Source organism: Rhinatrema bivittatum, chromosome 8 (genome assembly GCF_901001135.1).
Source record: "Rhinatrema bivittatum chromosome 8, aRhiBiv1.1, whole genome shotgun sequence".
NCBI lineage: Eukaryota > Metazoa > Chordata > Amphibia > Gymnophiona > Rhinatrematidae > Rhinatrema > Rhinatrema bivittatum.
The window spans coordinates 264,769,086-264,797,051 of NC_042622.1; the positions used below are offsets into that span (position 1 = coordinate 264,769,086).

Consider the following 27,966-nt stretch of genomic DNA (forward strand, 5'->3'; position numbering starts at 1 on the left):
TTCCGAATTGGATTGTGGTACCATGGATACTAATCTGAAAAGATGGGGAGTCATTTGTCAGGGTCAGCCAGCACAGAGTCTCTGGTTGGCAGCAGAAGCCTTTATGGTCCATCAAACGTTTGGAAACCTAAGCAATCTGAAGTGCTTTGGTGTGTTCTTCCATTAGTCCAACAGGGCAGCGAGTTTTGTCAGACAATGCGATGGGGGCACGAGTGCCCGGAGATGGCGGTGGTGTTCTGTTAGGTGGAGTGATTTGTCTGCAGGTCTTCTCAGCATCTCCTATGGCCGGGGTGGAAAGTGTTTATAAGCAGGTTTCTCAGCAGGTAGGCTCTAGAGTAGACACCGGGGAGTGAGAGTTGGTGCTAGAAATGTAGTAGTTGATCAAGGCAACTTGGGGGGGTTTCCCCTGTTTGGGTTTTTTTTTTGTATTTAAACTGTTTTTATTAGGAACCATAGGAAAAACAGTACAAGATTTGGAGCATTAGACATATCAAATTAGATAATGTGATAATAAGAAACATTCCTTAAATGATGTCAAAGCAAATAAAGAAACAGCAACCGGTTCCATGTTATTCCCCATCAGTACAACACCCATCCCTCCCGTAACCCTCCCCCCCGACCATACCAATAGGCAGTACAGGTTGTATGTGAGATAAGATACAAAATTTGATAAAGAATAATCAATATAGGAAATATGAAAATGAAATAAGAGGAAAGTTACAAATAGTAAAGGGAATAATAGAGGAAGGGGTAAGGTGGAGAAGAGCGCGGTGCAGCACGGCTATATAAGACCAGTAGATAATTCCATTGTGTAACAGGTCAAGAAGTCGTAACTAATCGGGCATCCGGGAATGTACAAACAAAACGTCTCTAGCTCCGGAGCAGGGTTAATCTCCCGGGCATTCCAGTCGTGCACAAGTTATGTCTCCGAGTCTCCCTGACTCGCAAGCCAGCGACTGTAAGGTTCCCATATCTTCTGGAGGAGAGGAACGCGATCTTGATGGGTTGCCGTGACTTTATACAGCAGATAATAAGAGTGCAAACGGTGTTGAATGGTAGCCAGCGTGGGAGCGTAGTCCCTCTTCCAATGAAGCGCAAGCTCTGTTCTCGTTGCAATAAGGACTTGTAAGACCCAACCGCTGATTGGAATGGTTGAGGTCTGGAAGCGGGGCGCCCAGTAATGCACGCCATGGTTCAACGTGGAGGTTTGCGTGAAGAATCCCATGCAAACACTTCCCGCCAGCACTGAATGATCTTGGGGCATGCCCACCAGATAGGAAAATAAGTGCCTTTGTGTGTCAGGTATATCGGGAGCAAATTTGTGAAGAGCGACCGGTGTATAATGCTCCCCTGTTGGGTTTTGATGTTGACAAGACTGAATGACGAAGCTTTACAGTTCTTCGGTTGAAGATGGGGAGGCAGGTTCAACGGTCTGTGCTTATTTCCAGCCGTGGCCTCAAGATTCTACTGTGTGTTTCCTCCTTGGCCTTTGATAGTCAGATGCATAGAAACACATTGAGGTAGGATCATCCTGGTGGCCCTGGAGATTGTGGTTTGTGTTTCTGGTGACTCGGTCATATTCTCAGATGGCTGTGTCAAGCTCTGATTTTCTTGGAGCACTTGGATTGCCTTTGTCCCACAGCCTTGCCTTTGAGAGGAGAAGGTTGAGGATAATTTGAAGGTCTTTACAACCTGGCTTCAAGCCAGGTAGCCCTCACTTTTCCTTGCATACATGGCAGGTTTGGAAAGTGTTTAAGACCTGGGATTGAGGGAGGGATGGTCCTGCTTCAACCCTACTTCCTCTGTTTCTTTCCCTTTTTTCCAGAGAATTACAGAAGGGCCTGGTCCTGAACTCTTACAGTGGCGTTGCCAGTGGGACAGGGCATAAGACTTTGTGGCCCTCGTCTCTGAGGTTTTTCAAAGGAGAAAGCATTTACAGTGGATCAGCCAAGCCGCACATTTTACTTTCAGAAATTAGCGCCTACCCACAGGCAGGCATTAATTTCTTCGGGCACCGGGAAAGTGCACAGAAAAGCAGTAAAAACTGCTTTTCTGTGCACCCTCCGACTTAATATCATGGCGATTATTAAGTCGGAGGTCCGAAAAGTAAAAGAAATAACTTAAAATTAAAAAAAAAAAAAATTTTAAATCAGCCCACAGCTTGCGGGTTGAAAACCGGACGCTCAATTTGAGAACAGACGCCGGCAAAATTGAGCGTCGGCTGTCAAACCCACTGACAGCCGCCGCTCTTGTCCAAAAAGAGACGCTAGGGACGCACTAGAGCCTTATCAGCCTGGGTGGGAGTTGATGGACTTCTCCTATATTAGTGCTCACTACTAAACCAAAAATGCAGCCTCAGGAGCAATCCCCAACACTAGTAACAAATGACAAAGAAAGGGGAAAAATAGTTAAGTCTTAAAGAATGTTGGTCAGTGCTATGAAACATAGAAATGACGGCAGAAGAAGACAAAACGGCCCATCCAGTCTGCCCAGCAAGCTTCCACACTTATTTTTTTTCTCACATACTTATCTGTTGTCCTGAAAAGTTAGCCAGCAGTAGTAACCGCTGCTGAATACGTACTGTACCGCTTTTAATGTATTTAATGTGCAGTCCCTATTCAGCAGTGGTTAAGTAAGGCCACAATACCGGACAATAGCATTGCCCAGCGTTCCTTAATACTTTTCCCCTTTTCATTCTCTTATATTAGGCCTGACGGGAGGCTTCTCTCACTTCCTTCTCCTCTTTCTGGCCCAGTGGGGAGGCTGTTTCCTCCTTCACCCAGAGCAGTGCCAGCTCCTGCTGTTCTGGGCCTGGTGGGACCGCAAACTTTCTCTTCCCCTGCTGGGTCTGGGAGTGACGCTGCTGATTGCTTCACCTTGTGGTAGGGTGGGGGAAAGGAGGTTGGGGGCAATCTGAGCAGGTAGAAGTGGAAGGGAGAGGGAGTGTCAGGGATGCTGGGCAGGGAGGGGGGGGGAAGGCGGTAGGGAGAGTCGAGCAGGAGAAGGGAGCACAGGGAGGAGGGTGGTGTCAGGGTGGTGTCAGGGATGCTGGGCAGGGTGTGTGAGTGTGAGTGGATGACTGAAAGGGAGTAATTGGGAGACGGGAAGGATGATGGAGGAGAGTGACAGGGAGCAAGAGTCATCTGTCAGTTTGGGGAATGTGAGTATTTTCTTAGTGCAGGAGGAGATGTATTTCTGTTTCTAGCTCTCCGGTTTTGCACTGCATGCAGTGTGGCTTTTTGAGGCTTCCATTCCAGTTTTTGTCTCCACATTTGTAATTTGTGGTCTCTTATTCTGTATTTGGTGAAGGTCTGATCTGTATGTGTGAGTGAGGTGAGGCATTTTACTATTTTATTTATTTATTGGGATCTGTATCAGTCTTATTTGTTGGGTTTTCTCATTCTCAATAGGCCGTGCACTGGTGCTGCACTGCTGCCTTTTCATAGGTAGGGATATTGCAGTCTGAGTCCTTGCAGTTAGTATTGCTATGGTCTGGCAGGTTCGCTATGTGTGCTGCGTGCGGTTTTTTTTTTTTTTTCAGATTTTGTATATTTACAGTGCACCTGGTGGTAAGGGAGTTTGTGTTTCTGTTACTGAGAGAGCACCAGAATCAGAATATCTTTTTTTTTTTTTTAATGTGGCGCGTTGTATGGGGAAATCTGCATCCAATGTTTGGGGGGAGGGGGGTGGATGGATGCAGAGGTATAGCCCATGATGGTCGAGCGTTCAGTGTGTCATGCATGTAAGCGTTATCTCTCAGGAGCGTCCCAGAAGCAAAAAAAAAAAAAAAGGTTGAGAAGCACTGTGTTAGGATAGAGGTGAAGGTGCTTTCCAATGTAACGCTGAATTGAAGCTTACTCTGCTGGATTGTAATACAATATAAAGTGGGGACCTTCTTGTTTTCTTGGTAGTTCACGCGCTGTAATAAAAATATTTGGGAAAAACCCAGAGCTGAAGCTGTAACATGTGCGCAGTGGTGGTTCCCTGAAGCCGCTCGTGTCAGTGACGCTGAGGGCCAAGCGTGCATGGCTTTGTGTCTGTCTGTAGCCTAGAAGAGTCTGCCTGATGTGGGAGTTATCTGGGATGTTGTAGTTGATGAATGGTGCCGAGTGCCAGTTGTACTGGGAGATGCTGATGCCCCCCCCGGCTGCATTTGTCTGCATGTTTGGGGGGGGGTGTTTGAAAGGTGCTTGCGAGCAGGGATAGGTTATCTTATTTAGTCAGTGGAGGTTGGGGAAGGCTCCTGGGTTGTGGTGAGATGTTCGCAGATAAGGATCTCTCGTTTTGCTCGGTTTCCTCTGCTGTCGCCAGATAGAACATAGGTTTATGGCTGGAAGGGGTGACTGTATAGGGCAAAGGATGTGATTTTCATAGTGGCTACAAGCAGCGCTGGGTGGCTGGGTGGGATTGTATATTTGTGTTATATATAATCCTCCGTAACCTTCACTGGCTTCCTATAAAATATAGGATCCTCTACAAAGTTCTCACTATCGTTCACAAAGCGACTAACAATCTCGCACCCATCAGGCTAAGCACACAACTGCAACCTCATACATCCTCCAGACCCATCAGAAGCGCCTACAAAGGCACACTTTATGCCCCACCTGCAAAAACACTACTAGGGAAAAGAGCACTATCTTCAGCAGGCCCCCACCAGTGGAACGCGCTCCCCCCAGATCTAAGACTTGAACCCAGTCATCAGGAGCCAAGCCTACCCAGACACTTAACGCAGCCTAGATGCTCGCATTCTCGCGTAATATACAACAGAGTTATCAATCAAATCAACGCTTCCACATGTTCCCCCATTAAGATAATATGCTTTATTGTATATACTGCGCTTAGTACTTCCACATTTACACTGTTTTAATGCATTACTTTTACCTTTATTTTAGCTTATTTTCAAATCTACCATACCCATTGTTGTTTATCCCTATAATATGATATTGATATCAAAAGTTTTCCTTCTCTTGTAACTATCTCTTTACCATGTTCCAGTTGTACGTTGTTATTATAGTTTTATAGTTATATGTAAAGCCCCTTCCGTTTGGGCATCTCACTGTTTTATGTAAACCGGAGTGATTTGTATCTGATACAAGAACTTCAGTATATAAAAATTAAAAATAAATAAATAAATATAATATATATTAAAATGTTTTATGTATATATTTTTGGGAGGTGGATGGGAAGGGGGCATTACTGTCTCCAGTGGGAGCTGCACCGTGTGCTGTTCAAAGGGCCCACTGTGCTCTGTTTCTTCTGTCCTACTGCCACCAGGCTCTCTCTCCCTCGTTCTTGCCATCTTTTCACTTCTTCCTGGCTTTTCTCACATCTTTCACCTCCCTTCACCCATCCCTCTATTCCATTTTCCTCTCTCCTCCTCCATTCTTTGTCCCCTCTCCCTTCATCCGTTTCCTATTCCGCTATCCATCCTCTCTCTAATGCCTCTTAACACCAGGCCTGGACCCCATTTCTTCTTTCCATCTGCTTTTTCTTTCCCGTCACCCCTATCCGTTTGACGACGTACTTTAATCCTCCTTTCTAGCATGCAAGCTGCTTCACTTTCCCTTCACTTCCTCTATACCTGGAGTCATCAGGCAACCAAGGTGACATTTGAGCCACAAGCTTTGTTCTACCCCCAGGCAGGGTCACAGGAGACGCCGCAGATGGATGTGAGGGGTTGTGTGTATTCTCATGCACGTATGCGGCTTACAGGGAACACCAGTCTGGGGGTGGAAGGTGGGCTGATGTGGGCATTGCTGGGTAGAACTGAGTGTGATGAGAAGGTGGCAGCTCATGCCAGGGTTAGATTGGGATTATTTTCCTTCTTCTGTAAAAATTCTGAGCTTGAAAAATGCAATTTGTGATTCTCCTCCTTCGTTTCACAGGTGCCAGCCTTTGAGGGAGGTGATGGATTCTGTGTGTTTGAAAGTAATGCCATTGCCCACTATGGTGAGTTTTAAACCCATTTACAGAGTGACGTGGACGGAGAGGGCTTCATCTTGCTTTCAGTGCTTGTTGCTGATTGGTTTTGTGTCCTATTTGCTATTGTAAATAAAATAACTGTGTACATTGCATCAAGCCTTGGGCTGTGATATAAAATGTGCATCACGCAGTGCCTTAGCACAACCCCAAATGCCCACTCGGGGTTAACTCTTTTTGGATACTTAGTGAGTCCTACAGTTGTACACATGCCCCCTACACCATCAACTGGGTTCCCGCTTTTGGACAAAATGCCTACTTGTAAGCTGCCTCCTGATAGTTTCTAGAAACCGTGAGACCTCCAAACTTCTGACAGATTATAAGAACATAAATTGCCATACTGGGTCAGACCAAGAGTCCATCAAGCCCAGCATCCTGTTTCCAACAGAGGCCAATCCAGGCCATAAGAACCTGGCAAATACCTCCACATTAGATAAATCACAAGCTACTATTGCTTATTAATTACCATAAAAGTAGTTTATGGATTTAACCTGTAGGAACTTATCCAAACCTTTTTTAAACTCAGTTACACTAACTGCTGTAACCACATCCCCTGGCAATGAATTCCAGAGCTTAACTATGCGCTGAGTGAAAACATTTTCTTTGATTTGTTTTAAATGAGCTACTTGCTAACTTCATGGAGTGCCCCCTGGTCCTTCTATTATCTGAGAAAATAACAGATTTACATTAACTTATTCAAGTCCTTTCATAATTTTGTAGATTATCATATCCTCCTTTGGTCATCACTTCTCTAAACTGAACAGCCCTAACTTCTTTAGCCTTTCCTCATAGGGCAGCCTTTCCATTTTGGTAGCCCTTCTCTGTACTTTCTCCAGTACAGCTGTATCCTTTTTGAGATGTGGTGACTCGAATTGTACACAGTATTCAAGGTGCGGTCTCACCATGGAGCAATACAGAGGCATTATGACATTCTCCGATTTACTTTCCATTCCCTTCCTAATAATTCCTAACATTCTATTTGCTTTTTTGACTGCCGCAGCACACTGAGCCAACGATTTCATTGTATTATCCACTATGACACCTAGATCTTTCCAAGGTGGTAGCTCCTAATATGGAACCTAACATTGTGTAACTACATCAAGGGTTATTTTTCCCTATATGCAACACCTTACACTTGTCCTCATTAAATTTCATCTGCCATTTGGATGCCCAATCTTCCAGTCTCGCAAGGTCCTCCTGTAATGTATCACAATCCGCTTGTGATTTAACTACTCGGCATAATTTTGTGTCATCTGCAAATTTGATCACTTCACTCGTCGTATTTCTTTCCAGATCATTTATAAACGTATTAAATCGCACCGGCCCAAGTACAGATCCCTGAGGCACTTCACGGTTTACCTTTTTCCACTGAAAACAGACCATTTAATCCTACTCTGTTTCCTGTCTTTTAACCGGCTTGCAATCCATAAAAGGACATCACTTCCTATCCTATGACTTTTTAGTTTTCTTAGAAGCCTCTCATGTGGGACTTTATTGAACACCACATCTACCAGTTAACCTTTGACCACATGTTTATTCACCCCTTCAAAAAAAAATGTAGATTTGTGAGGCAAGACTTCCCTTGGGTGTAGTAAATCATACAGTTTCTAAAAATGTAGCTACAGACCAAATACAAAAAACGCTGTGATTCAGTCACAAGGACACCGCTAGCAAACTAAAAAGTTTAGTAAACACTGGGAACAGTCCATTTAACATCCATTACAGATTCCTCTATAGGCCCACCATCTCATTTCACTTTCAATGGCTCAACCATCCCAATTAACTGCCATGCCATAAATCTAGGTGTAACCATAAATACAGACTTATCTATGAAACAACAAATTTCCTCCCTAACAAAGAAATCATTCTACAAATTACAGCTTCTGAAACGTCTTCGTCCTCTTCTTTTCTATCGTGATTTCAGGACTGTTCTACAATCTCTTATATTTTCTGGTCTAGACTATTGTAACGCTCTATATCTAGGTCTATCTGACTCATCAATTCACCCGCTACAATTAGTTCAAAATAGTGCAGCTCGCTTATTATCCGGTACCTCCATTCGCAATCACATTACACCTATCTTACATTCCCTTCACTGGTTACCCATAAAATACAGGATAAAATACAAAGTAATCTCAATCATTCATAGTTTAATTTACAACTCTACATCCACTTGGCTTTGCACCTTACTCCGCATTTACAAACCCACCCGACACTTAAGATCACTTACTCAAAATCTCTTAGACATTCCATCACCACGACAGGCCAGATTAGATATCACCAGGAAAAGAGCTTTTTCTGTTGCAGGACCATCTCTCTGGAACTCTTTACCCAACCCACTCCGTTTAATATCAAATCCTCATTTCAAAAAGGCTTTAAAAACATTCTTTTTTCAACAAGCATTTAACATTCCCACTAAACATCTCCCCGATCAAAAATGAAACTCCATCCCCTAAATTTCTCTCATCAGATACATATTACATTATCGTCTCTCTTCTATTATCCCATCCATGTTCTTTCTAGGACATTACAATTCGATAAGTTGCTACCCCCCCCCTCTCCTCCCCCCTCCATCCCTTTTACCCTCCCTACTCTTTACCCATGGCATGTTACCATTATTATTATTTTGTTATTTAATAATTTGTTTTAGCTAACATTTATCTAGCTATTTAGTTAAATTTATGTATTTTAAGTTTATTTTAGTTATATTTTATTTTTACTTTATTTTAACATATTGTAAACCGTTTTGATAAAATTTTATTTTAAAAAGCGGTATATAAATACTTTTAAATAAATAAATAAATAAACAGAAAAAAAGATTGAATTTGCATACAACTAACAGGTAAAATAAGTGTTAACTGTGTGAATTCTTATCTGGACAAGTTTCACTGTACTTAGTGCCTGGGAGGTTCAGAATAGGCTGTACCCAGAAGGATGTGTAGCGCTGGAACAGGGCCTTGGCACAAATTTGTAATTACATTCCCTGCCAAGACTGAAAACTTCTCGTGAATTCTGGGCTAGTCTCCATTAGAGCTGGTACTGTTCAACTCGAGACCTTAGATTTCAATTTTTATTTTATTTTCCATGGGAATTTTAATGTTTATCATAACAAAATAAACAGGAAAAAATACAGTGGGGGAAAAAATGGCTTTTTTTCTCCCACTGATTTTTATCCCATGGCACTGGCTTTGTGACTAATAGCAATTCAGAATGTTGCAACATGAGGCCATCTTGTGGAGACTGAAGGAGTTTGTTTCTCAAGCCTTACTTTTGAAAAGGGGCAGTCTGCTTAATCCTAACTGGTAGAAACTGCAGAGTAAAACAGGAGTCAGGCTGCCACCTGTCTGTCATTTTATGGATAGCAAAGAAAAGGAGATATTGCTGGTGAAACAGTCTTGAGTACAAAATCTAGAATTCCAACAGGAACAGAGATCCCAATTTCCTAGCGTGTAGCCAGATGGACTCAGGACCAATGGGTTATCTGGAGACTGCGTCAAGTTTCAAAGCTGACATCACCTTAGATACACCCCTGTAGTGACCTCAGCCCTTCAGTATCTCTCAGTCTCCTAGCAGATGTGGACATGCTTTCGCTATCAGAATCGCTGTACCCATTAGATGAAGAAATTCTACTTTAAATGTGAGAGATTGAGCCCTGCTCTCCTGCGGTGATACCTAAAGGCCCCTTCCCCAGTTGAGAATTCCTGAGATCCCTCAGAGGCGGGCCTTGGTCCAGTAGCCGGTTCCCGGCGTAGACTTTGCGGCTGAAGCAGCTGAAAGGCAGCGGGTGCAGGAAGCCGAGTGTAGCAGTGACGGCCAAATCCCTCTCTCCCCGCAGTAGGAGACAGTGTCTGTACTCATCCGGTAAGCACAGAGCCTAGCTTAGTTTAAAAAAAAAAAAGAGGATTTCCCAATCAGGGACAGTGGCAGGGTTTTGGTAAGATTTCCTCTGGTCTCCTCACTCGGTGCACTGTACCGATGAAGTTGGGCATCCGAGCAGGATGAGCGGCCCCCCAGGGGCTTAGGCCCTGCTTCAGGTTTAGTTGGCACACTGTGTGGTAGGCTGCATCGGCACCATCTTGCACGCCTTGCATTGCCCTCCATGCAGCATCAGTACACACGATGTGTGCCGGCTGTGCGCACAAATGTGAGCACGTCACAGTCATAGGTGCTGGAGTTTCACAGCACTCCTCAGGACTTATTCATGATATCTCCTTGCTACTCCCAACACAAGAAGCAGGCAGTGGAGTCTACCTTGATAAGGCTCCTCAAATTGAGGGCTTTAATTCCAGGACTTCAAAGGGGCGTGGGATAAACACTGTGGATCCATAAAGTCAAGAGGCCGCCAATGAAGAGTAGGTGACTCGCCAGAATGATGGCTACTGCCTGGAGACAATACCCTTATTCAATAAACATACACATGGTTACTGTGACTCCAACATCACTCTAAGCTTCAACAGCAAGAGGAAATGTGGAAAAAAGGATTTGCACTCTCAAAGACGGGAGTAGCTGGCTTGTTACGGCGGTTACTACCCCAAACCAAATATCCAAATTACTACCTCCACCTTCCTCTATTCCTGATGCCTTTCAACTAGCTTGATCACTCCATTCTTATACTTCACTTTCAATGCATATCCAGCATAGTTCTCTGCTTCAACAGCAGGGGAGAAGAAAAACTGTTACTTCACACATCCAGCAGAGCTCTCTGCTTCAACGGCAGGGGAGAAGAAAAACTGATACTTCACGCATATCCAGCATAACTTCAATGGCAGGGGAGAAGAAAAAAGGATTCACACTCACAAAGCGGGGAGTAGCTGGCTTGTTACGGCGGTTACTACCCCAAACCAAATGTGCCTGATACTTCACTTTCGATGCATATCCAGCATAGCTCTCTGCTTCAACGGCAGGGGAGAAGAAAAAAACTGATACCTCACGCATATCCAGCATAGCTCCCTGCTTCAACGGCAGGGGAGAAGAAAAAAAACTGATACCTCACGCATATCCAGCATAGCTCCCTGCTTCAACGGCAGGGGAGAAGATAAACAACCAATAAGGGCTGTATAACATAATCTGGGTAAAAACAAATAAGCATGGGTGTAGCTTGCTTATTGCGGCGGTTACCCCTACTACCTCTAACTAATCAAGCTAGATATTTCACTTGGATGCAGCTCCATCACCGCTCTCTACATTAATGGCGGGGGTGGAAGGGAATTAGAACCAAGAGCTAAGAGAAACAGATAAGTATGAGAGAAAAAATGAGGGAAGCTTGCTGGGCAGACTGGATGGGCCATTTGGTCTTCTTCTGCCGTCATTTCTATGTTTCTATACTTGGCGTCCCAAGAAAACACAGGATGTTCCATCTATTTCATCATACCCAAGAAGGAGGGTTCCTTTCGCCTCATCCTGGACCTCAAGAGTGTCAAGACACCTATCGAATTCATTTCTGCATGGAAACTCTGTGCTCCGTGATAATGGCCATACAACCGAGAGAGTTCTTAACCTCCCTAGACCTCTCCAATCTGGCAAGAACATCAGTGTTTCCTACAATTTGTGGTACTGGGTCACCATTATCAGTTTCGGGCGCTGCCCTTTGGGTTGGCCACCGCCCCCAGAACATTTTCCAAGATCATGGAGATTGTAGCGGTGGCGCTGAAGAAATAGTGAATCCTGGTGTACCCATACTTGGATGACTGGACAATCCGGACGAAGACATTGGAAGAGAGTCTCCAGGTGACCAGCAGGGTGACGTCCTTGCTTCAGGAGCTTGGTTGGGTCGTAAATGACAAAAGCAGCTTCAAGCCCTCCCAGTCCTCTGAACATCTGGGAGTCCGGTTCGACATCAAGCAGGGCAAGGTCTTCCTCCTGCCCTTGTGGATAAGGAAGTTGACATTCTAAGTGTGTCTGACGAACACGTTACACCCCATGGTATGGAGCTGTCTTCGGGTCCTTGGTTTGACGGCATCAACCCTGGAGGTAGTGAGGTGGGCGAGGGCACATATATGCTTAAGAATACGGCCTCCTCCACCATTAAACGTCAGGCTTTTGATGTGATATCTGGAAGTTTCAGAACTGGTGTGCAAGTCGGACTGCTTATTTGTTCTTCACAGTGGAAGGAGACAGGGTGAACCATCTTCACGGGCTGCCATAGCTTTCTGGATCAAGGAGGTGGTCACGGGAGTGTTTGTAGAGGCAGGAAAGCCATTACCTTCAGGTTAAAGCTCATTCCACTAGGGCGCAGGCAGTATCCTGGGCGAAAACTAGACTGCTGTCTCCCGTCGGCATGGTCTCCAGGTTCTGTCGCCTGGACGTTCAGGCCCAAGAGGACGCAGCCTTTGCAAGGGCTAACCGGACAATGGGCAGCCTCCTGCCCCGATCAGGAGTAGACTTAGACTCAGGACCAATGGGATGTACAATCTGGCTACACGCTAGGAAATGGAGAAATTACTTACCTGATAATTTTGTTTTCCTTAGTGTAGACAGATGAACTCAGCATCCTGCCCACGGCTGCCCAAGAACGGTGCCAAGGAATCGTCTGTGAAATGAATATCAATTCCAAGAGATTACGGGTAAGCCGTCGCTCAATCCCTAGATCAGGGCATCTATAACCTTGCTGGGATTCAGCGTTTGGTCGAGTACAGTTAGTTCTCCGTTTTTAATCAAGTTTTAGTTAAGTTTTTCAATAGTATGTCCACAGTGGCTTTTGAAAAGAATACTGGAGGGCTGAGGTCACTGCAGGTGTGTATCTAGGGTAATGTCAGCTTTGAAACCTGACTGTCTCCATCTGCTGGCAGGGGAGCAGATAACTATTGTTCCTCAGTCCATCTGGCTATACTAAGGAAAACTAAATTATCAGGTAAGTAATTTCTCCATTTTGCCGCATCATTTAATAGATGGGCATCAGGATTTGACCCATGGGGTAGGTATGTGGCTGCTTTCTTCCTACCAGGTGCTGCTTTCATGTGTATCTAATAATTGCCCCCTGCTGTCGTTTTGGTCCATTAATAGATAAATTCTCTCCTCTAGTTGCTAATGAGGACCTTCGAGGCAGCACCTTGGAGGCAGCCGCTCAAGTCCTGCAGTGGGTGAGCTTTGCGGATAGCGAGATTGTGCCCCCCGCCAGCACGTGGGTCTTCCCCACGTTGGGCATCATGCAATACAACAAGCAGGTAGGTGACCGTTCGACGCAGTGCAGCATGGGACTGGGGGAGCCTTTTGCCCATGATTAGAAGCTGTATCTGTGTGCAGGTTGCCACAGGCCCGCTGTGCAGTTCCATCTGCCCTTGGAAACGGTTTGTAGGAGGAGATGGGTTAAGACCTCTGCCACCGGCAGTGTGCTAAGGAGGTCTTTGGCATCTCTGCCACAGGAATGCCCATCACTTTCACCCCATTCACTTTTGGTATTCTGACTCACCAGGCCACGGAGCATGCAAAGGAAGAGGTGAAGAGAGTGCTGAGCGTCCTGGACGCACATCTCAAGACGCGCACCTTCCTGGTGGGTGAGCGGGTCACCCTGGCAGACATCGCTGTGGTTTGTTCCCTGCTGTGGCTTTATAAACAGGTAAGGCCTCTGTGGAATGAGAGTTGGACGCAGCCTTCCTCATAGCTTTTTTTTTTTTTTGCCTTTACGGGGAAAGTTGTGCGTGTGGTGGTTTCCTGACTTGGTCTGTGCTTGGATGCAGCGGTGGTTCTGGGACACTGTCCAGGCTAGAGGGGGGCTGGGTCTGTGGGCTATTGATGGGGGGGAAGGCTGGGCTGTGTCTCATGCTCTCTGGCTTTCCTGGCTAGGTCCTGGAGCCCTCTTTCCGGCAGCCGTACGGTAACGTCACCCGCTGGTTTGTGACCTGTGTGAATCAGCCGCAGTTTCGGACTGTCCTCGGGGATTTGAAACTCTGCGAGAAGATGGCACAGTTTGATGGTAAGTGGGGGGGGATGGTGGATCATTTTCCCCCACTAACAAAGAAACTTGACAACAGAAAAAAAACAAACCCATACATCCTGTCTAGTTTGCACATTCACAACAATTAATCATCTTCATAATCCCTACAGCTCCCTTAGAGGTCCTCTTTGTATAGCCCATGATGATTATTTTTTTTTTTTAAACTGTTTCCTTCTCCCCAGATCAGTCCACACAACGTGGTTTTTCTCCCCTACCAGTAGAAGGGAGGCAGAAAAACAAGCTTTACAATACTGCGAGACACTGCGTCAGCTGCAGTCGCTCGGTATTCTGTCTCCAGCAGATAGTGGTGCGCACAGCCTGCAGCTGGACTGGAAAGTTTAAATTGCTCCCCGGGGGGGGGTGTTCGGTCCCGGATTGGGACCATCCTCTTGGTTGAGGAGGGTGTCGAATGGCGCTGTAAGTCTGAGGGAGGGTCTTGAAAGCCAGTGGTTCTGGCTCCCTCAAATCCTGCCTGCAGCCCTGTCGGAGTTCCCTTGTTGCAGGGAAGTATAAATTTATTTCTCTTTGCTCTGCTGAGCATTGTGCCTGTAAATGCTAATTTAAGAAAAAAAAAGCAAATTCAGTAAACACACTCTGCAATATTTGTTGGCCTTGCAGGGCTCTGAGGCTCAATATTTCCCTTGTAGCAGTGGGCAGCATTTTTTTTTTACCTCTTCACTGTGTTAGGCTTTGAGAATCCCATGGGTGGCCCGGACTTTGCTGAGGGAAGCATGGTGGCCTCCATTGAGGTGCAGGAGGCACTGCAGTCATCCGGGGACTGCAAAGTTAGGTTAACCTTGGCTGTCCCACTTGTAGGGAAGGAAGCTTGGGGGAGGGACCTCTGTTTCAACTGTTGCGGGGGAGGAAATTGGCAACTAGAAAGGCAGCGTAGGGCGGCGTGAAAGTGTGGGACCCACAGCCATTTTAGCTGCCGCTCTCAAAGCGCAGGGGATTGCATGTGATGGCACCAGTACCCCTCCTCGTTTATCTCCAGAGCTAGGAGGTAGGTAGATCGGCCCAAGAATTTTATGAGGCGGCTCCCGAGTCCATCTCCCTCTGGCCCCCCACAATAGATAATGACTTTCTACTGAATTTATTTAGCTTATGCATAAAGCATACTTGGCTGGCGCAACGCAGCCCTATCCTGCATGATACTTCTCAGAGGTCTTCCAAGGGGACTGTAGATTCTTCAGGGACCCACCGGGGGAGAGGGTTAACAGTCCCAACCCAGAGGGAAAAAATGGAAACCAGCACCAAAGCCGGTTCAGAATCTGGACTCTGTGCTGGCGGGGGAGAATTGAGGGAGACCTCCCTAGTGGTGAAGACGGAGCTAAAGATTCCTTGGAGGAAGGAAAGTTATCGGTCGCTGAAGGGGTGGTCCAAAGGTGGTCAGGTGGTTTTGCGGAGATGAGTTGCCCAAATCAATTCCCCAGATTCTTAAAGAATTGGGAATTCCTGTTCATACCACAGATCAGAGAAGTGGTGGGTTTTGTATCCCTACCAGCAGATGGAGGCAGAGAACAAAAAAACTTTCAGACACTGCTACATAACCGAGAGTGCCACCTGCAGTCCCTCAGTATTTCTCTGTCTCCAGCAGATGGTAGATGTGCAAAACCTGCAGACTGGAGTTAAAAAAAAAAAAAAAGAAGAGGAATAATAGGACAGTGAATAATGAAGATTTGCTCCCTGAGGTGTTAGGATCCTTCGTGGGCCATCCCTTGTGTAGAGCAGGGATTTTGGATATTCCTGGTCTGTCTTGGCCTGAAGTGTCCAGAGGAATTGAAAGCCAGGGGTCCTGGTTACCTTGATCCCGCTGAGGTTTCACCTGCCGCTGGCTGTCGGACACAGGAAAGTATGCCACTTTTTTCTTTTCTTTGAGGAGAAGGGATTGCAGGAAGATGAGCTGTTCATTTAAAATTAAAAAACAGAGAGCGCATTCGTATGGCACATCGGGATCTGAGGGACAGAGCCAAGCCACAGGGGTGAGAGGAGGCGAAGGTGATCCAGGATCCAGGGCAGCTTTTCAAAGGGGTGACGTTTGTCGGCAGGAGGCTTTAAGAGCAGCTGTAGCACACGTGCAAGAGTGATGACGCCAGCTGCTGAGCACAGGAAAGTCTTGTCGGGCCTGCTGTGTGAAACGGTCAGGTCTCAATGCGACCACGTTGTGAGCGGAGATAGCAAGCAGCAGGCGGGGTCCACCTGTTAGGCAGGAGCCGATAAGGAATGGCTCTGATGCGGAGGGGGCAGCGACCATTTTGCCTCCACATGACAGAACTCGGGTAGCATTAAGGGGAGGCCCAGGGCATCCTCACCGCGCGCCCCCCCCAACCCCCATCGCGTATGGTTCAAGGCCTGACTGAGGACCGAGAAAGTGAGGGGGAGCCTGCTGAGGGCTGTGTGAATGGGAGTTCCAGTGAATTCGGAGGCTTTTTCAACTGATTTTGTCCTACTACTCCACAAGGCTTATCTGGCCAAGAAGGGATCAGGGGGTAAATGGCTGCTGACCTAGAAGTCCCAGCATCCATAGCCACCTGGAAATTTTGGGGGGTCGGTGGCTTCTTTGCCTCTTGGGACTTGGATGCCCTTCAGGAGATGAGTTCTCTATGGATTCGAGTGACTTTGAGGAATTGCACGTGGCTTCTGGAGGTCATCCTGGGGATAGTCCAGCGCATGGTGTTCGGATGCAGACATGGGGTTTGTCGGACCTGGAAGATGGAAGGAGATGACCCTAGGTTTGTCCGATTTTTGTTCCAGAAGGAGGATTTGCATCCTCTTGTTCCCCCGTGTTCTGGATAAGCTGGGGATCAAGGTCACACAGGAAGAATCAGATAATGAAGTGGTGGACCCTGTCCTGGATGGGCTACAGGGCCCACCAAAGATTTATTTATTTAACCTAAGAAGGTGAAGTTGGTGATTCGGGAGTGGAATACTCCTGAGACGGGTCTTAGGTGAGGTTATGGTGAAGATATAACCCTTGCCTGAGCAGACCTTGGAACTCTTGATGTTTCCAAAGGTGGTTGCTTTGGTCTCAGCCGAGACCATCCCCATGGCGGGGTCAGCTGCATTGAAGAACACCCAGGACCAAAAGAGATTCAGTTAGAGGATGTTTGAGATCTCTGCCTTGAGTCTTCGGGTGGCGATCTGTAGTAGCCTTATGAAGCGTGCCTGTTAGCGCTGAGTGCAGAAGGCATGAGAGGAGTCTGCCTCTTTGGCCAATTCTAAGCAAGCGGCCCAGTTGGAAGCAGGGGTGGCCTATGTGATGTGGTACTGGACTATTTGTCTTCATAATTAAACATTTTTTAAGGACTTTATCTATCTCCTTTTTGTTACCCTAATGGCTTTGGTAGACCACCTTCCTTGTTGTTTTTCCGGGAAGATCTGGAACAGTTCATGAAGCATTTGGGAGAGTCAAAGGGGAATAAGTTGTCTGAGGCTAAGGACAGCAAGACGTTTCCTGTCTTGATCTCTTTCGAGATGTGAGGATGTTTCATTCCAACAGAAATTCTTCAACTTCTTTGCAAAAGCAAGGCTCAGGAAGGCAACAGTTTTTTCGAGTGACACACAGACCTCCACAAGATAATTCTGGTCAAGGGGCCGGAGGGAGTAAGTGTTCACAATGAAGTCATGCTGGTGCACTCTTCCTTGGAAGCCATGGGGGTGAGAAACTGACCCTCTTTTACAAAGAATGGACCAAGATCCCATTAGATCGATGGGTTTGAGGTGATGATAAATGGCAATGCTTTAGAATTTTCACAACTGGTCAGAGAGCCTACATAGTGTCCCATTGTACATCCTGTGTCAGACAAAAGGCGGTATGAGAATTGTTGCAGCTGCGAGGCCTAGATGCAATAGTGCCAGTTTCCCTACGGGAACAGGGTCAGGGAAGGTACTCTGTGTACTTCGTGGTTCCGAAGGAGGAGGGCACCTTTCAGCCTATTCTGGATCTGCCGGTCAGTGTGGTGCCGCGGGTGCCTCAGTTTCGCATGGAGATATTGCGGTCAGTGATAGCAGTTTGCAAAGCGGAATTTCTGGTGTAGTTGGATTTAATGGAGGCCTATCTGCACATCTCCATATTTCCGGACCATCAGAAGTTTCTGCAGTTTATGGTGCTAGGAGAGCATTTTCAGTTTCAAAATCTTCCCCTCAGTTTAGCAACAGCACCACAGACTTTCATGAAGATGACGGTAGTGGTGCTGAGAAGGGAAAGGAGTTCTAGTTTATCCTTACTTGGACAAAAAGCTTATTCGGCCAAAGTCTTGAGTTTGTGTCATTAGTCGATTCGGTGGGTCCTGGAAATGTTACAGGCTTTGTATTGGGAAGTGAACCTGGCAAAAGCCATCTGGTGTACTGTCCCAATCCTTGGAATACCTGGAGGTACGATTCGATACGCGCATAGACAAGATGTTCCTTACCTCTGAAAGGGTGATGAAATTGCAGTCTCAGGTTCTTCGGCTGCTGCGACTTTCGGTGCCCAGGGTTTGGGATTATTTGCAGGTACCTGGCTCTATTGTGTCTACACTGGAATTGGTTCCATGGGTGTTTTCTCACATGTGGCCTCTCTAGAAGGCTCTCTTGTCCCATTGGAATCCGCTGTCAGAGGAATTTCACCTTCCTTTACCACTTCAGGGAGTTTCCAAGTCCAGCCTCTTGAGGTGGCTGTTGCATCCCTATTTGGAAAGAGGGGTGAACCTGGAGATTCTGGACTGGGGGTGGTGACCACGGATGCCAGCCTCAAAGGTTGGGGGGTCTGTTTGTCAAAGGCAGATGGCCCAAGGTCTGTGGTTGGCACTGGAAGTGTCCTGGTCTGTCAACCGTTTGGAAACCAGGGCAATACGCAGGGTGTTTTTCTTTCACAGGTCTGAGGTTAGGACGGTGTGAGTCTCTCTGACAATGCGACAGTAGCGTATATCAATCGTCAGGGTGGGACAAAGAGTTGCTTAGTGACTCAGGAGGCCAAGGAGCTCTTTGTCTGGGCGGAGCAGCATCTCTTCTGGCTTTAGTGGACAGTATGCTGGTGGACTATTTCAGCAGGCAGCTGTTAGAGCCGGGAGAATGGGAGTTGTCTGTGGAGGCCATGGATCTCATTTGAGCCAGGTGGGGCAGTCCACAGCTGGACTTGATGGCGTCATGATACAATGCCAAGGCAGATTGGTTCTTCATCCGAAGGAGAGAGGTCGAGTCCGAGGTGATTGATGTTTTTGGTCCTTTTGTGGCCAACGGAGACCCTATTAAATGTTTCCCCCATGGCGTCTCGTACGCAGAGTGTTGTGATGCATAGAGCGACACCCAGGAAAGGGTAGTTCTAATGGTGCCAGAGTAGCCGTGGCATCCATGGTTTGCGGATCTGGTTCTTCTCTCAATGGACTGACCCATCAGATTAGATCTGCAGGGGTTGCTTCAGCAAAGGACCATCTTCATGGATTAAGTGGATCACTTTTGTCTCTCGGCTTGGCTTTTGAGAGGAGGTGCTTGTGCTTGAAAGGGTATTCGGAGGCACTTATTACTACTTTGCTACAGGCCAGGAAACCATCCACTCCTCTTGCTTATGTTCAGGTGTGGAGAGTGCTTGATTCGTGGTGTCTGGATCCTCTGCTAGTGGATGTTCCTCAGATCTTAGCCTTTTTTGCAAAGGGGCTGGCTTACAACTCGATTTGAGTACAGGTAGCAGCCTTAGGGTGTCTTTGAGGTAAACTTCAGGGTTTGCTGTTGACCTCCCATCCGGATGTCATTCCCTGCCCGTACCCAGATCAGACCAGACTCCTGGGTTTTGCCTCCCTGCCAGCAGATGGAGACAAAGTTTTACTGGCGCTGCTACACAACCTAGTGTCTCCTGCAATCCCTCAGTATTTCTGTCTCCAGCAGATGTTGTAAAACCTGCAGACTGGAGGAAAAGTGAAAAAAAACATTTCAATCAGGATTTCTGGATCCTCCCAGGAGGTTGTGAGATGCTGGTGGGGCTGTCCGTCCTGGTGTGAGCTGGATGAGCAGGGGGTTGGTGACCCTTTTGTTTAGCTCGCTCCTAATTCCATGAGGTGGACATCCGGTGGTTCAGATCCCTCATCTCCCCCACAAGGTAGCCTTGGATTCCACTGACAGCTCTGCGTTTCTGCTTGGAGGAGCCGGGAAGCACCTTTGGCCTGATTTGAGTCTTGGAACTTTATGGTTAAAGTTTGTTGAAGGAAAAAAAGAGAGAGTGCCTTGTGGTTCCTTTAGCACGGGCGCCTCCTGGGCGGAGTGTCAGCTGGTCTCTCCACAGGAAATCTGTCAGGCAGCAACACTGTCTTTGCTTCACGCCTTGCCAAGTATTAGCGCCAGAGGCGACTGTGTTACGTGTGGGTCTTTTGGGTGCCCTCCACTTGTCTGGAGGGGATCTGGGGTATGAAAAGGAGAAGAAGATTTGGTTCTTACCTGGAATACCCCAGATCAGTCCAGAAGCCCGCCCCCTTGGTTTCGAAAAACCTTTCTTGTTTTCTGGATATACATAATACAGCTTTTGATATGGTTGTGTATATATTTGACCTTCTATAGTTGAAGGCTTGGGTACAGGTCAGTACTGAGGGGGGGGGGGACTGTAGGTGCCCCTCTTGGTTATGCAGCAGTGTCGGAAAAGCTTTTCTCTGCCTCCCCCTGCTGGTAACGATGAACACCTCACTTGTCATATTCCAACAGGTAAGAACCAGTTTTCAATTCGCCCCACATGCTAAAGAACTTCATGTTTTGGATATGCGTAGAGTGCTTTGGCGTTATTTAATGCTTACAAAGGATAGATCCTTTGTATGTGGAAAGAAATATTTCCTTAAATTACTCACAAGTCTAACTTCCTTTCGCTCTCATCCCATCACACCTTCCTTGTTCTAGAGTCTCTCGTCTGCCTCCCGTGCATGGAAATCTTGTTTGTATTTAAATGTAGCTCATATCTCCCTAGCTCGCTTTTCCTCTAGGTGGGTGCATGTTTAGATCTGTCTGCCCCCATATGCTTTAGAACAAGGACGACTGATCATTTCAGTAATCATTCTCTGGCTACTCCAGATTGCGTCTTCCACAAGGTAATAAACCCTCGCTAGAGAGCCGGGGAGAGACTGATGGACATGAAGGGAGAAAATGTGCCTCTGCATCAATCTCTAGTCTTTCTCCCCCCCATCCCCCCCCCAATACAGGAAGAAGGTTACATTATAGCCGGGGGGGGGGGGGCATGTGCGTGAAGGCTCCCCCTGAAAGCCATGAGATGCGGCAGGCATGGCTTGTTACTCCGTGCAGTCGGGATATCGCCCGTTCCCCGCCCCCACCCCCGGCTGGATGATCTGTTATTCCTGTGCTGACGGCCCGTGTTTCATGCTTCTTTTAACGCTTCCAGCTAAGAAGTTTGCGGAGTCCCAGCCCAAGAAAGAAGCTTCTAAGAAAGAGAAAACGGCAAAGGAGCCAAGGAAGGAGGAGAGGAAGCAAGAGAAGAAGAAGGAGGAAAAAGAGGCGCCCGAGGAGGAGCTGGATGAGTGTGAGCAAGCCCTGGCTGCAGAGCCAAAATCCAAGGACCCCTATGCCCACCTGCCTAAGAGGTGCGAGATGCTGTCTACAAAGCAGCGCGGGGGGCAGGCTATGCAAACACAGGGTGCAGATGCTGAGCTGGGGGAGGGGGTCACAAACGAATCTGTCTTTCAGGTTGACTCGTCAGTACCGTTTCTGGACCCCAGGGGGCACTTGCACTCGCACAGTCTCCCGTCAGGCAGGCCAGATCTGTTTGCCATTGCTGTCCCACGCCCTTTCTGCATGCCTCAAATATTTTTCTCTGAAAGTGCTGTGCGCTTGGGAGCTCACTGTTTCCTTTCTGTGTTTGCAAAAGCTGCCTGACCTGCCGTTCTCCGGGGGGGGGGTTTGGGTGCAGACCTGGGAGAGACGGGGAAAGGGCACCGTTCCCGCTGGAGAGCTTGGGTTACAGCAGGGAGGGCGCAGAGCTGGGAGTGGGCGATATTCCACCAGGAACCTGGGAGAGGCAGAGAGAGAACACGGTTACCCTGGAGACTTTCTTTTAACTTGTTTATTCTCCATGGTTTCACAAGCTTAAGGATACCGTCACGTGATAGCATGCAGTTGCTTGCTTTTTGTGGGTATGGGGTGGAGGTGCAAGGCTTTGAGGCAGGGGGAGGTCACTTGCACAGGGCAACAGAAATCAGACATTGCGGGTATTAAATGGAGGGATGTCTTGGCAGTGAGTTGAGCCCATATCTACTCCCTGCGACAGTCTGAATGCATTCAGAAAGCACGGCAGCCTTGTCCACGGAGGTTTGCCCTCACATATTGCTCTACTTGTGAGCTGTCAGGGTGGGGGTGCAGCAGTCCCACCTCACTTTAGTAACGTTTCATTCAACTAACCCCGGTCCTGACAGCAGGATTTTTCTCTCTCTCCCCCTTTGGATTGAGACCTGGCTGGGAGCTGGGCCTTGTCTGTCTCTCTTAGGCTACACTATAAAGTGAAATCTGACCCCCTCTAACCTCTACATGGTCCTGCCAGCTCGTCTGCCTGGGGGAGGCTGAGCTCACTCAACCAAAAAAAATCCCATTCATCTCACTCGACAATTTAAGGGACAATCATAATGTGGGAAAAACCCCTCTGCACGTCGGTCACAGAACCACCACTAATCACAGTCCCATCTCTTTCCGCTTAGTGTTCCCTACATGTGTCCCATGACCGTTTTCGGAATAGATAACAGAAGAAACTTCCTGGTACTCATGGACCACACTTCCAGTATCAGTTTGTGTTGTGTGCGTGGTAACATTAAGAGAGTTTGAGATCTGTCTGGGCTTTATTTTTGGGAGAATGGTGAGAAGAGGCAAGCCTTACTGTCCAGCATTAATGCAGAGTTTCATTCGTAGAGTGTCTGTATCAGAAGCTGAAGTGGCTGTTGCCAGCTGATCTGGTGTCTCTCTCTCTCTCTCTCGCCAGCTCTTTTATCATGGATGAGTTTAAGCGCAAGTACTCCAACGAGAACACGCTGACGGTGGCCCTGCCCTATTTCTGGGAGCACTTTGAGAAGGAAGGCTGGTCCATCTGGTACGCCGAGTACCGTTTCCCCGACGAGCTGACCCAGACGTTCATGAGCTGCAACCTCATCACAGGTGACCTGGCCTGGGGGGCGCCGGGGGCCTTGTCTGTCGGGGAGTCAGCCGGGCTGGCTGGGTTTGGGCTTTGCTTCCTCCTGTTTGTGTCTTGCTGGCTCGGTGTTTTTCTGTGAAGGTATTTCAGGCATGTGTTCTCGGGGGCAGAGACGCTGGGCGGGGGAAATTCCTGCTGTGAACATGCAGTTAGTACGTTGAGAGTGTGCATGTGAGTTTTTCTGAATGTGATTGTCGCCATTGGGGTCAGGAAGCCCTTCAGCTTTTCATGTGTTTGTCCTGGAAGTAGGCGACGTGGAGTTTAATGACCTCTCCCATCCATCCCATCTCTGTCTCGCTCTCAGGCATGTTCCAGCGCCTGGATAAGCTGCGCAAGACCGCGTTTGCCAGCGTCATCCTGTCTGGCACCAACAATGACAGTATCATCTCTGGGATTTGGGTCTTCCGGGGCCAAGACCTGGCCTTCACGGTACGATACGGGCAGCTATGGTGCCTCCTGGCTGTCGGGGGCAGGTAGTGTGGTGCATGAGGTTGGATGTTACCTCCCGCCTCAGAGTGCAAACTGCTCGAACATAAGAACTTGCCATGCTGGGTCAGACCAAGGGTCCATCAAGCCCAGCATGCTGTTTCTAACAGAGGCCAAAACCAGGCCACAAGAACCTGGCAATTACCCAAACACAGCCCTGGTCTGGGTAACTGTAAGACCGGGGTACGCCAGGCAAAAAAGTTTACCGGGACTTCAGAGAAACCCATTGTTTCAGTCCACAGGCAGTGCTGAGCCTGCAACTCTGGGGAGGCTGTGGATTATCGTTCACTGGTTTTGTTTCGATTCTCTCAGGCTCTCGCTTTCTCTGTGTTCTCTCTCTGTTTTAAGCCATTCTCTGGTCTCTTGCAGCTGTGCGAGGACTGGCAGATAGACTACGAGTCGTACACCTGGCGGAAGCTGGACGTGGACAGTGAGGAGTGTAAGACACTGGTGAAGGAGTATTTCCTCTGGGAAGGGGACTTCAAGCACCTCGGTAAATCTTTCAACCAGGGCAAGATCTTCAAGTGATTTGGCGGCGTTCGACAAAATGCACAGGAACTTGACAGCAAAAGCCGCACCACATAACCGATCCGAACGCAGGTGGCTGGGAACCATTTACAAACGGGGGAGACGTCAGACTGTTTTCATAAATTAACAGTGAGCATATGGAAAATAAAAGCTGGTTAACGTCATGGAGCTATCGGTGTCTGTGATATGGGGGTGAGGGGGGGGGGGGGGGGGGGGAGCGTGCCAGGCCGGGTGGAATAATTCATTGCGGGCTTCGGTTGGAGTACAAACCAGATTCCCTCTTTCTCGAGCACCCTGCTGTGTGCAGCATGCGTTGTGAGTGACCGTGTGTGCAGCATCCACCTGCAAATGCCCTATTTTGTCTCTCCCTGCCTACACTGTCCCTGTGGGCCCGCCTGCCTGCGCTCCGCGTGCCGGTGCCGCCAGTGATCCTCCAAGCACCCTCCTGCCACCTGCCCGCGTTCTCCCACTCTTAATGGGCTGCCAGCTTACCTGCGCTGGAGTCGCCCAATCTGTAGTCTGTTCTTTTTTTTTTTTCCCCCCTGAGTTGATGTGAAGTTTCCCCGAGTTGAAGAACTCATTTCAGATTCCATGCGAGACATAAATAAGGCATCCAAGGGCACTATTGCGTGATGGGCTTTGGCTTACATCTGTACGGGCCGGTCTGTGCTGGAGGAGGCGCAAGCACCCCTCGTGGGGTGGAGGGGCGACTGCTTTCTGCGCAGGAGACTTGTCGGGCAGTGACGTGACGTCTGTGCTTCACACTTTTGCCGAACAGTACCGCTTGGATGTGTGGGCGTCGGAGAGTGCGTTGTGTGTGGCTCTTTCGAGTTCCCTCCCAGAATGAGGGGCTTGGGTGCATCCCACTTGTCTGGACTGATCCGGGGCACGAACAGGAGAGGAAATTGGTTCTTACCTGCTAATGTTTGTTCCTGAAGTACCACGGATCAGCCCAGAGACCATCCCCAAACTTCAAAAGACTTCCTCGCGTCTGGATGTCGCTGAGCTGATATGTGACATAGTCAAGAGTAATGAGAAGTGTACAGAGTATCAGATAATGCGTTCTGTCAGGTTAAGAAGGCCTAGTTTTTTTTTATCAGAAAGCTTCAATCTTTAAGTATCTGTTCGCCCCAGCTTTATTGGGGTTTAAGGTAGACATCTTGGCTTGGGTACAGGTCAATGCTGAGGGACTGCAGGTGGCGCTCTCGGTTACATAGCAGTGCTTCAAAGGTTTTGTTTCTCTGACTCCCTCTGCTGGTAGGGAGGCATAAATCCCCCTTCTCTGGACTGATCCGTGGTACTTCAGGAATGAAAATTAGCAGGTAGGAACCAATTTTCCTTTATTTACCCTGGAATTGCCAGCCCTAATGCAGTGCCACATTCCCACAATGAGAGGCAGTCAAAGGAGTAGAGGCCAAACATTGGTTTTAACTCAAAGTCCTGATTAGTAAAGGTTCTCCTTCAATATTCCCCCTCCCTGCTTTCCTCTGTATGACTTGCCTCTCTCCCTTTGTTGTAAAGTTTCATTTTTTCATATCTTCTCTTCTCCAAAAAATCCTCCTTGCTGTTCTTGGAAGGCTGATTTTTATGTGTGTTTGAGCTTCAGTTGGACAGGACGGAGGGAAGTTGGGCGGTTTTAATAATATCCATCTGTTTTCTGCTCTCTTCAGCCCCTCAGAAAATCTGACTCACTCGTTTCCTGCTTTGCTTCTAATGTGTGTGTGCTTTGGCACAGGCTTCTTAGAGCAGTTTGTTTATTGTGAAGACCCAGTGTGACTGGTTCTGATCCACTCTGTGACCAGCGGGGGCTGGCTCGTATAATCTGTGCTGAGGTTCCCATAATCCTGCTTACAGACCATTTTAGCCGAAAACAGTGTGGCCGGTTCTAATCTTGTTTATCCTGTGAGGTGTTCCGGTTTCTGATCTCTTTATAATCTTAGATAATGTCCTGATTGATTTGTTATTCCTGGTCAAGAGTGGGGGAGGTTAATATTTCTCTTAAGTCAATAAGATTTCTCATGGAATATGGTGGAATTCTGAAGACTTGCATCTCCCAGGAATAGAGGTAGGCTGCCAGCGTGGTGCTGTCCGTGAGGCGTGACTGAAGAGGTTAAATAAATAAATAAATATAAATATATATATATATATATACACCCTACAAGGGTATATATATATTTATAGGAGGTTTTATATATATATATATATATATATATATATATATATATATATATATATAATAAAATGAGGTTCCAGCATATCCAGCATGGCTCTCTGCTTCATGGCATGGGAGAGGCTGATACATCAAGCATTTCCAGCATAGCTCTCTGCTTCAACAGCAGGGGAATAAGAAAAGCTGAGGCTTCAACTGCAGGGGAGAAGAAAAAAAAAAAAAAAGGATTCGCACTCACAAAGCAGGGAGTAGCTGGCTTGTTACGGCGGTTACTACCCTAAACCAAAAGGGCCTGATACTTCACTTTCAATGCATAACCAGCATGGCTCTCCGCTTCAACGGCAGGAGAGAAGAAAAACAACCAATAGGGGCTGTATGACATAGTCTGGGTAAAGGGAATAAACATGGGTGTAGCTTGCTTATTGCAGCAGTTACTACCCCTAACTAATCAAGCTAGGTATTTCACTTGGATGCAGCTCCATCACTGCTCTCTACATTAATGGTGGGGGTGGAAGGGAAATAGAACCAAGAGTTAAGAGAAAATGATAAGTATGAGAGAAAAAAATGTGTGAAGCTTGCTGGGCAGACTAGATGGGCCATTTGGTCTTCTTCTGCCGTCATTTCTATGTTTCTATGTTTCTATATAGAAAAGGCACAAAAAGCATTTTTTAACTTTTAAGGAAGGTTCTAGAAGAAGAGATGGGAACTTGGTCAATCCAGGTGCAGTTTGCACATGAGAGAGGGGGAATAGTCAGCAAGAGTTGCCATGAGTTCAGGAGCAACAGGACCTGCGGGACCACTTGTATCTTTTGTGGGCTGTAGTTTTGTGTGGTGGTTTGTTTTTTTTAATTTAAAGATTGGTTACCAGTTTTAATATGGGAAACCAAAGGACCTTACCATGTATACCCTGGGTGAAAGGAAAGCTTGGGGCTGTGCTGGAGACTTTCAGATGAAATGTATGTATCGAGCACCACCACTACAACTGTCTTCAGTGAAAAGGCCATTTTAGAAGAAGAGCGCTCAGTATGACGTTCCAGAAGAGTAGACTGGCAAGTAACGAGAGATTTCTTCAAGGAGATGCTGGTGAATGCATTAAACGGCCTTCAAGTGGAGGTGCAAACAGTGATTGAATTCAAGGAAGCCTGCAACAAGTCAGGGGGATCCATAGGTGTGAAGACATGAGAAGAAAACCAGACATCAACTGGAGTCTCTGCCATTGGGCCAGGAACTAAATTGGCCTTTGCATCCTCATCTGCCTTTAAATTCTCTTTCTGTTACAGTTAATCTGGTTGTCACTAAAACATTAGATATGAAAGGGTGCTGTTTACTAAAGGTTGTCTTCCATTTTTCTACAGGAAAAATGCTTAATAAATAGGTCTGTAAGTGTGATAAGACTGTGAAGGATAATCTTTGCATGTGGGTTAGAAACCAGCTGAAATGGGGAGGCTCCAGGGGATCCCAGTAACGCCCATTCTGATGAATCAAGTGACACGTGGAGCTCCCCAGAGGCCTGTGCTGGGACCCCGGTTTCTTTCCTCAGATCTTTGATAGAATAGTAAACAGTAATACTGCCAATTTTGTAATTTCCTACTGGAATTAGTTCACCCTATTTTTAACTGTAGTCAACCATCTGGATGAATTTCTACTAAACTCAATTCCCCATGTGAATTTCTTTAAATGTAAACTCCTTATATACCATATTATTCATAATATTATTTGTTG

General features: G+C 47.2%; 1 protein-coding gene across 1 annotated transcript in view; it reads left to right on the forward strand.

The window, feature by feature from the left end:
* EEF1G (eukaryotic translation elongation factor 1 gamma) overlaps positions 1-24,238 on the forward strand; it is a 44,357-nt gene extending 20,119 nt beyond the window's left edge. The window contains exons 3-10 of the mRNA XM_029614889.1: positions 5,886-5,949; positions 13,000-13,142; positions 13,391-13,534; positions 13,762-13,891; positions 21,267-21,465; positions 22,851-23,023; positions 23,365-23,489; positions 23,916-24,238. Coding sequence (XP_029470749.1) covers positions 5,886-5,949; positions 13,000-13,142; positions 13,391-13,534; positions 13,762-13,891; positions 21,267-21,465; positions 22,851-23,023; positions 23,365-23,489; positions 23,916-24,074 — 1,137 coding nt within the window. The 3' untranslated portion in view covers positions 24,075-24,238. The remainder of the gene's footprint in view (positions 1-5,885; positions 5,950-12,999; positions 13,143-13,390; positions 13,535-13,761; positions 13,892-21,266; positions 21,466-22,850; positions 23,024-23,364; positions 23,490-23,915) is intronic.
* Positions 24,239-27,966: the final 3,728 nt, after the last annotated feature.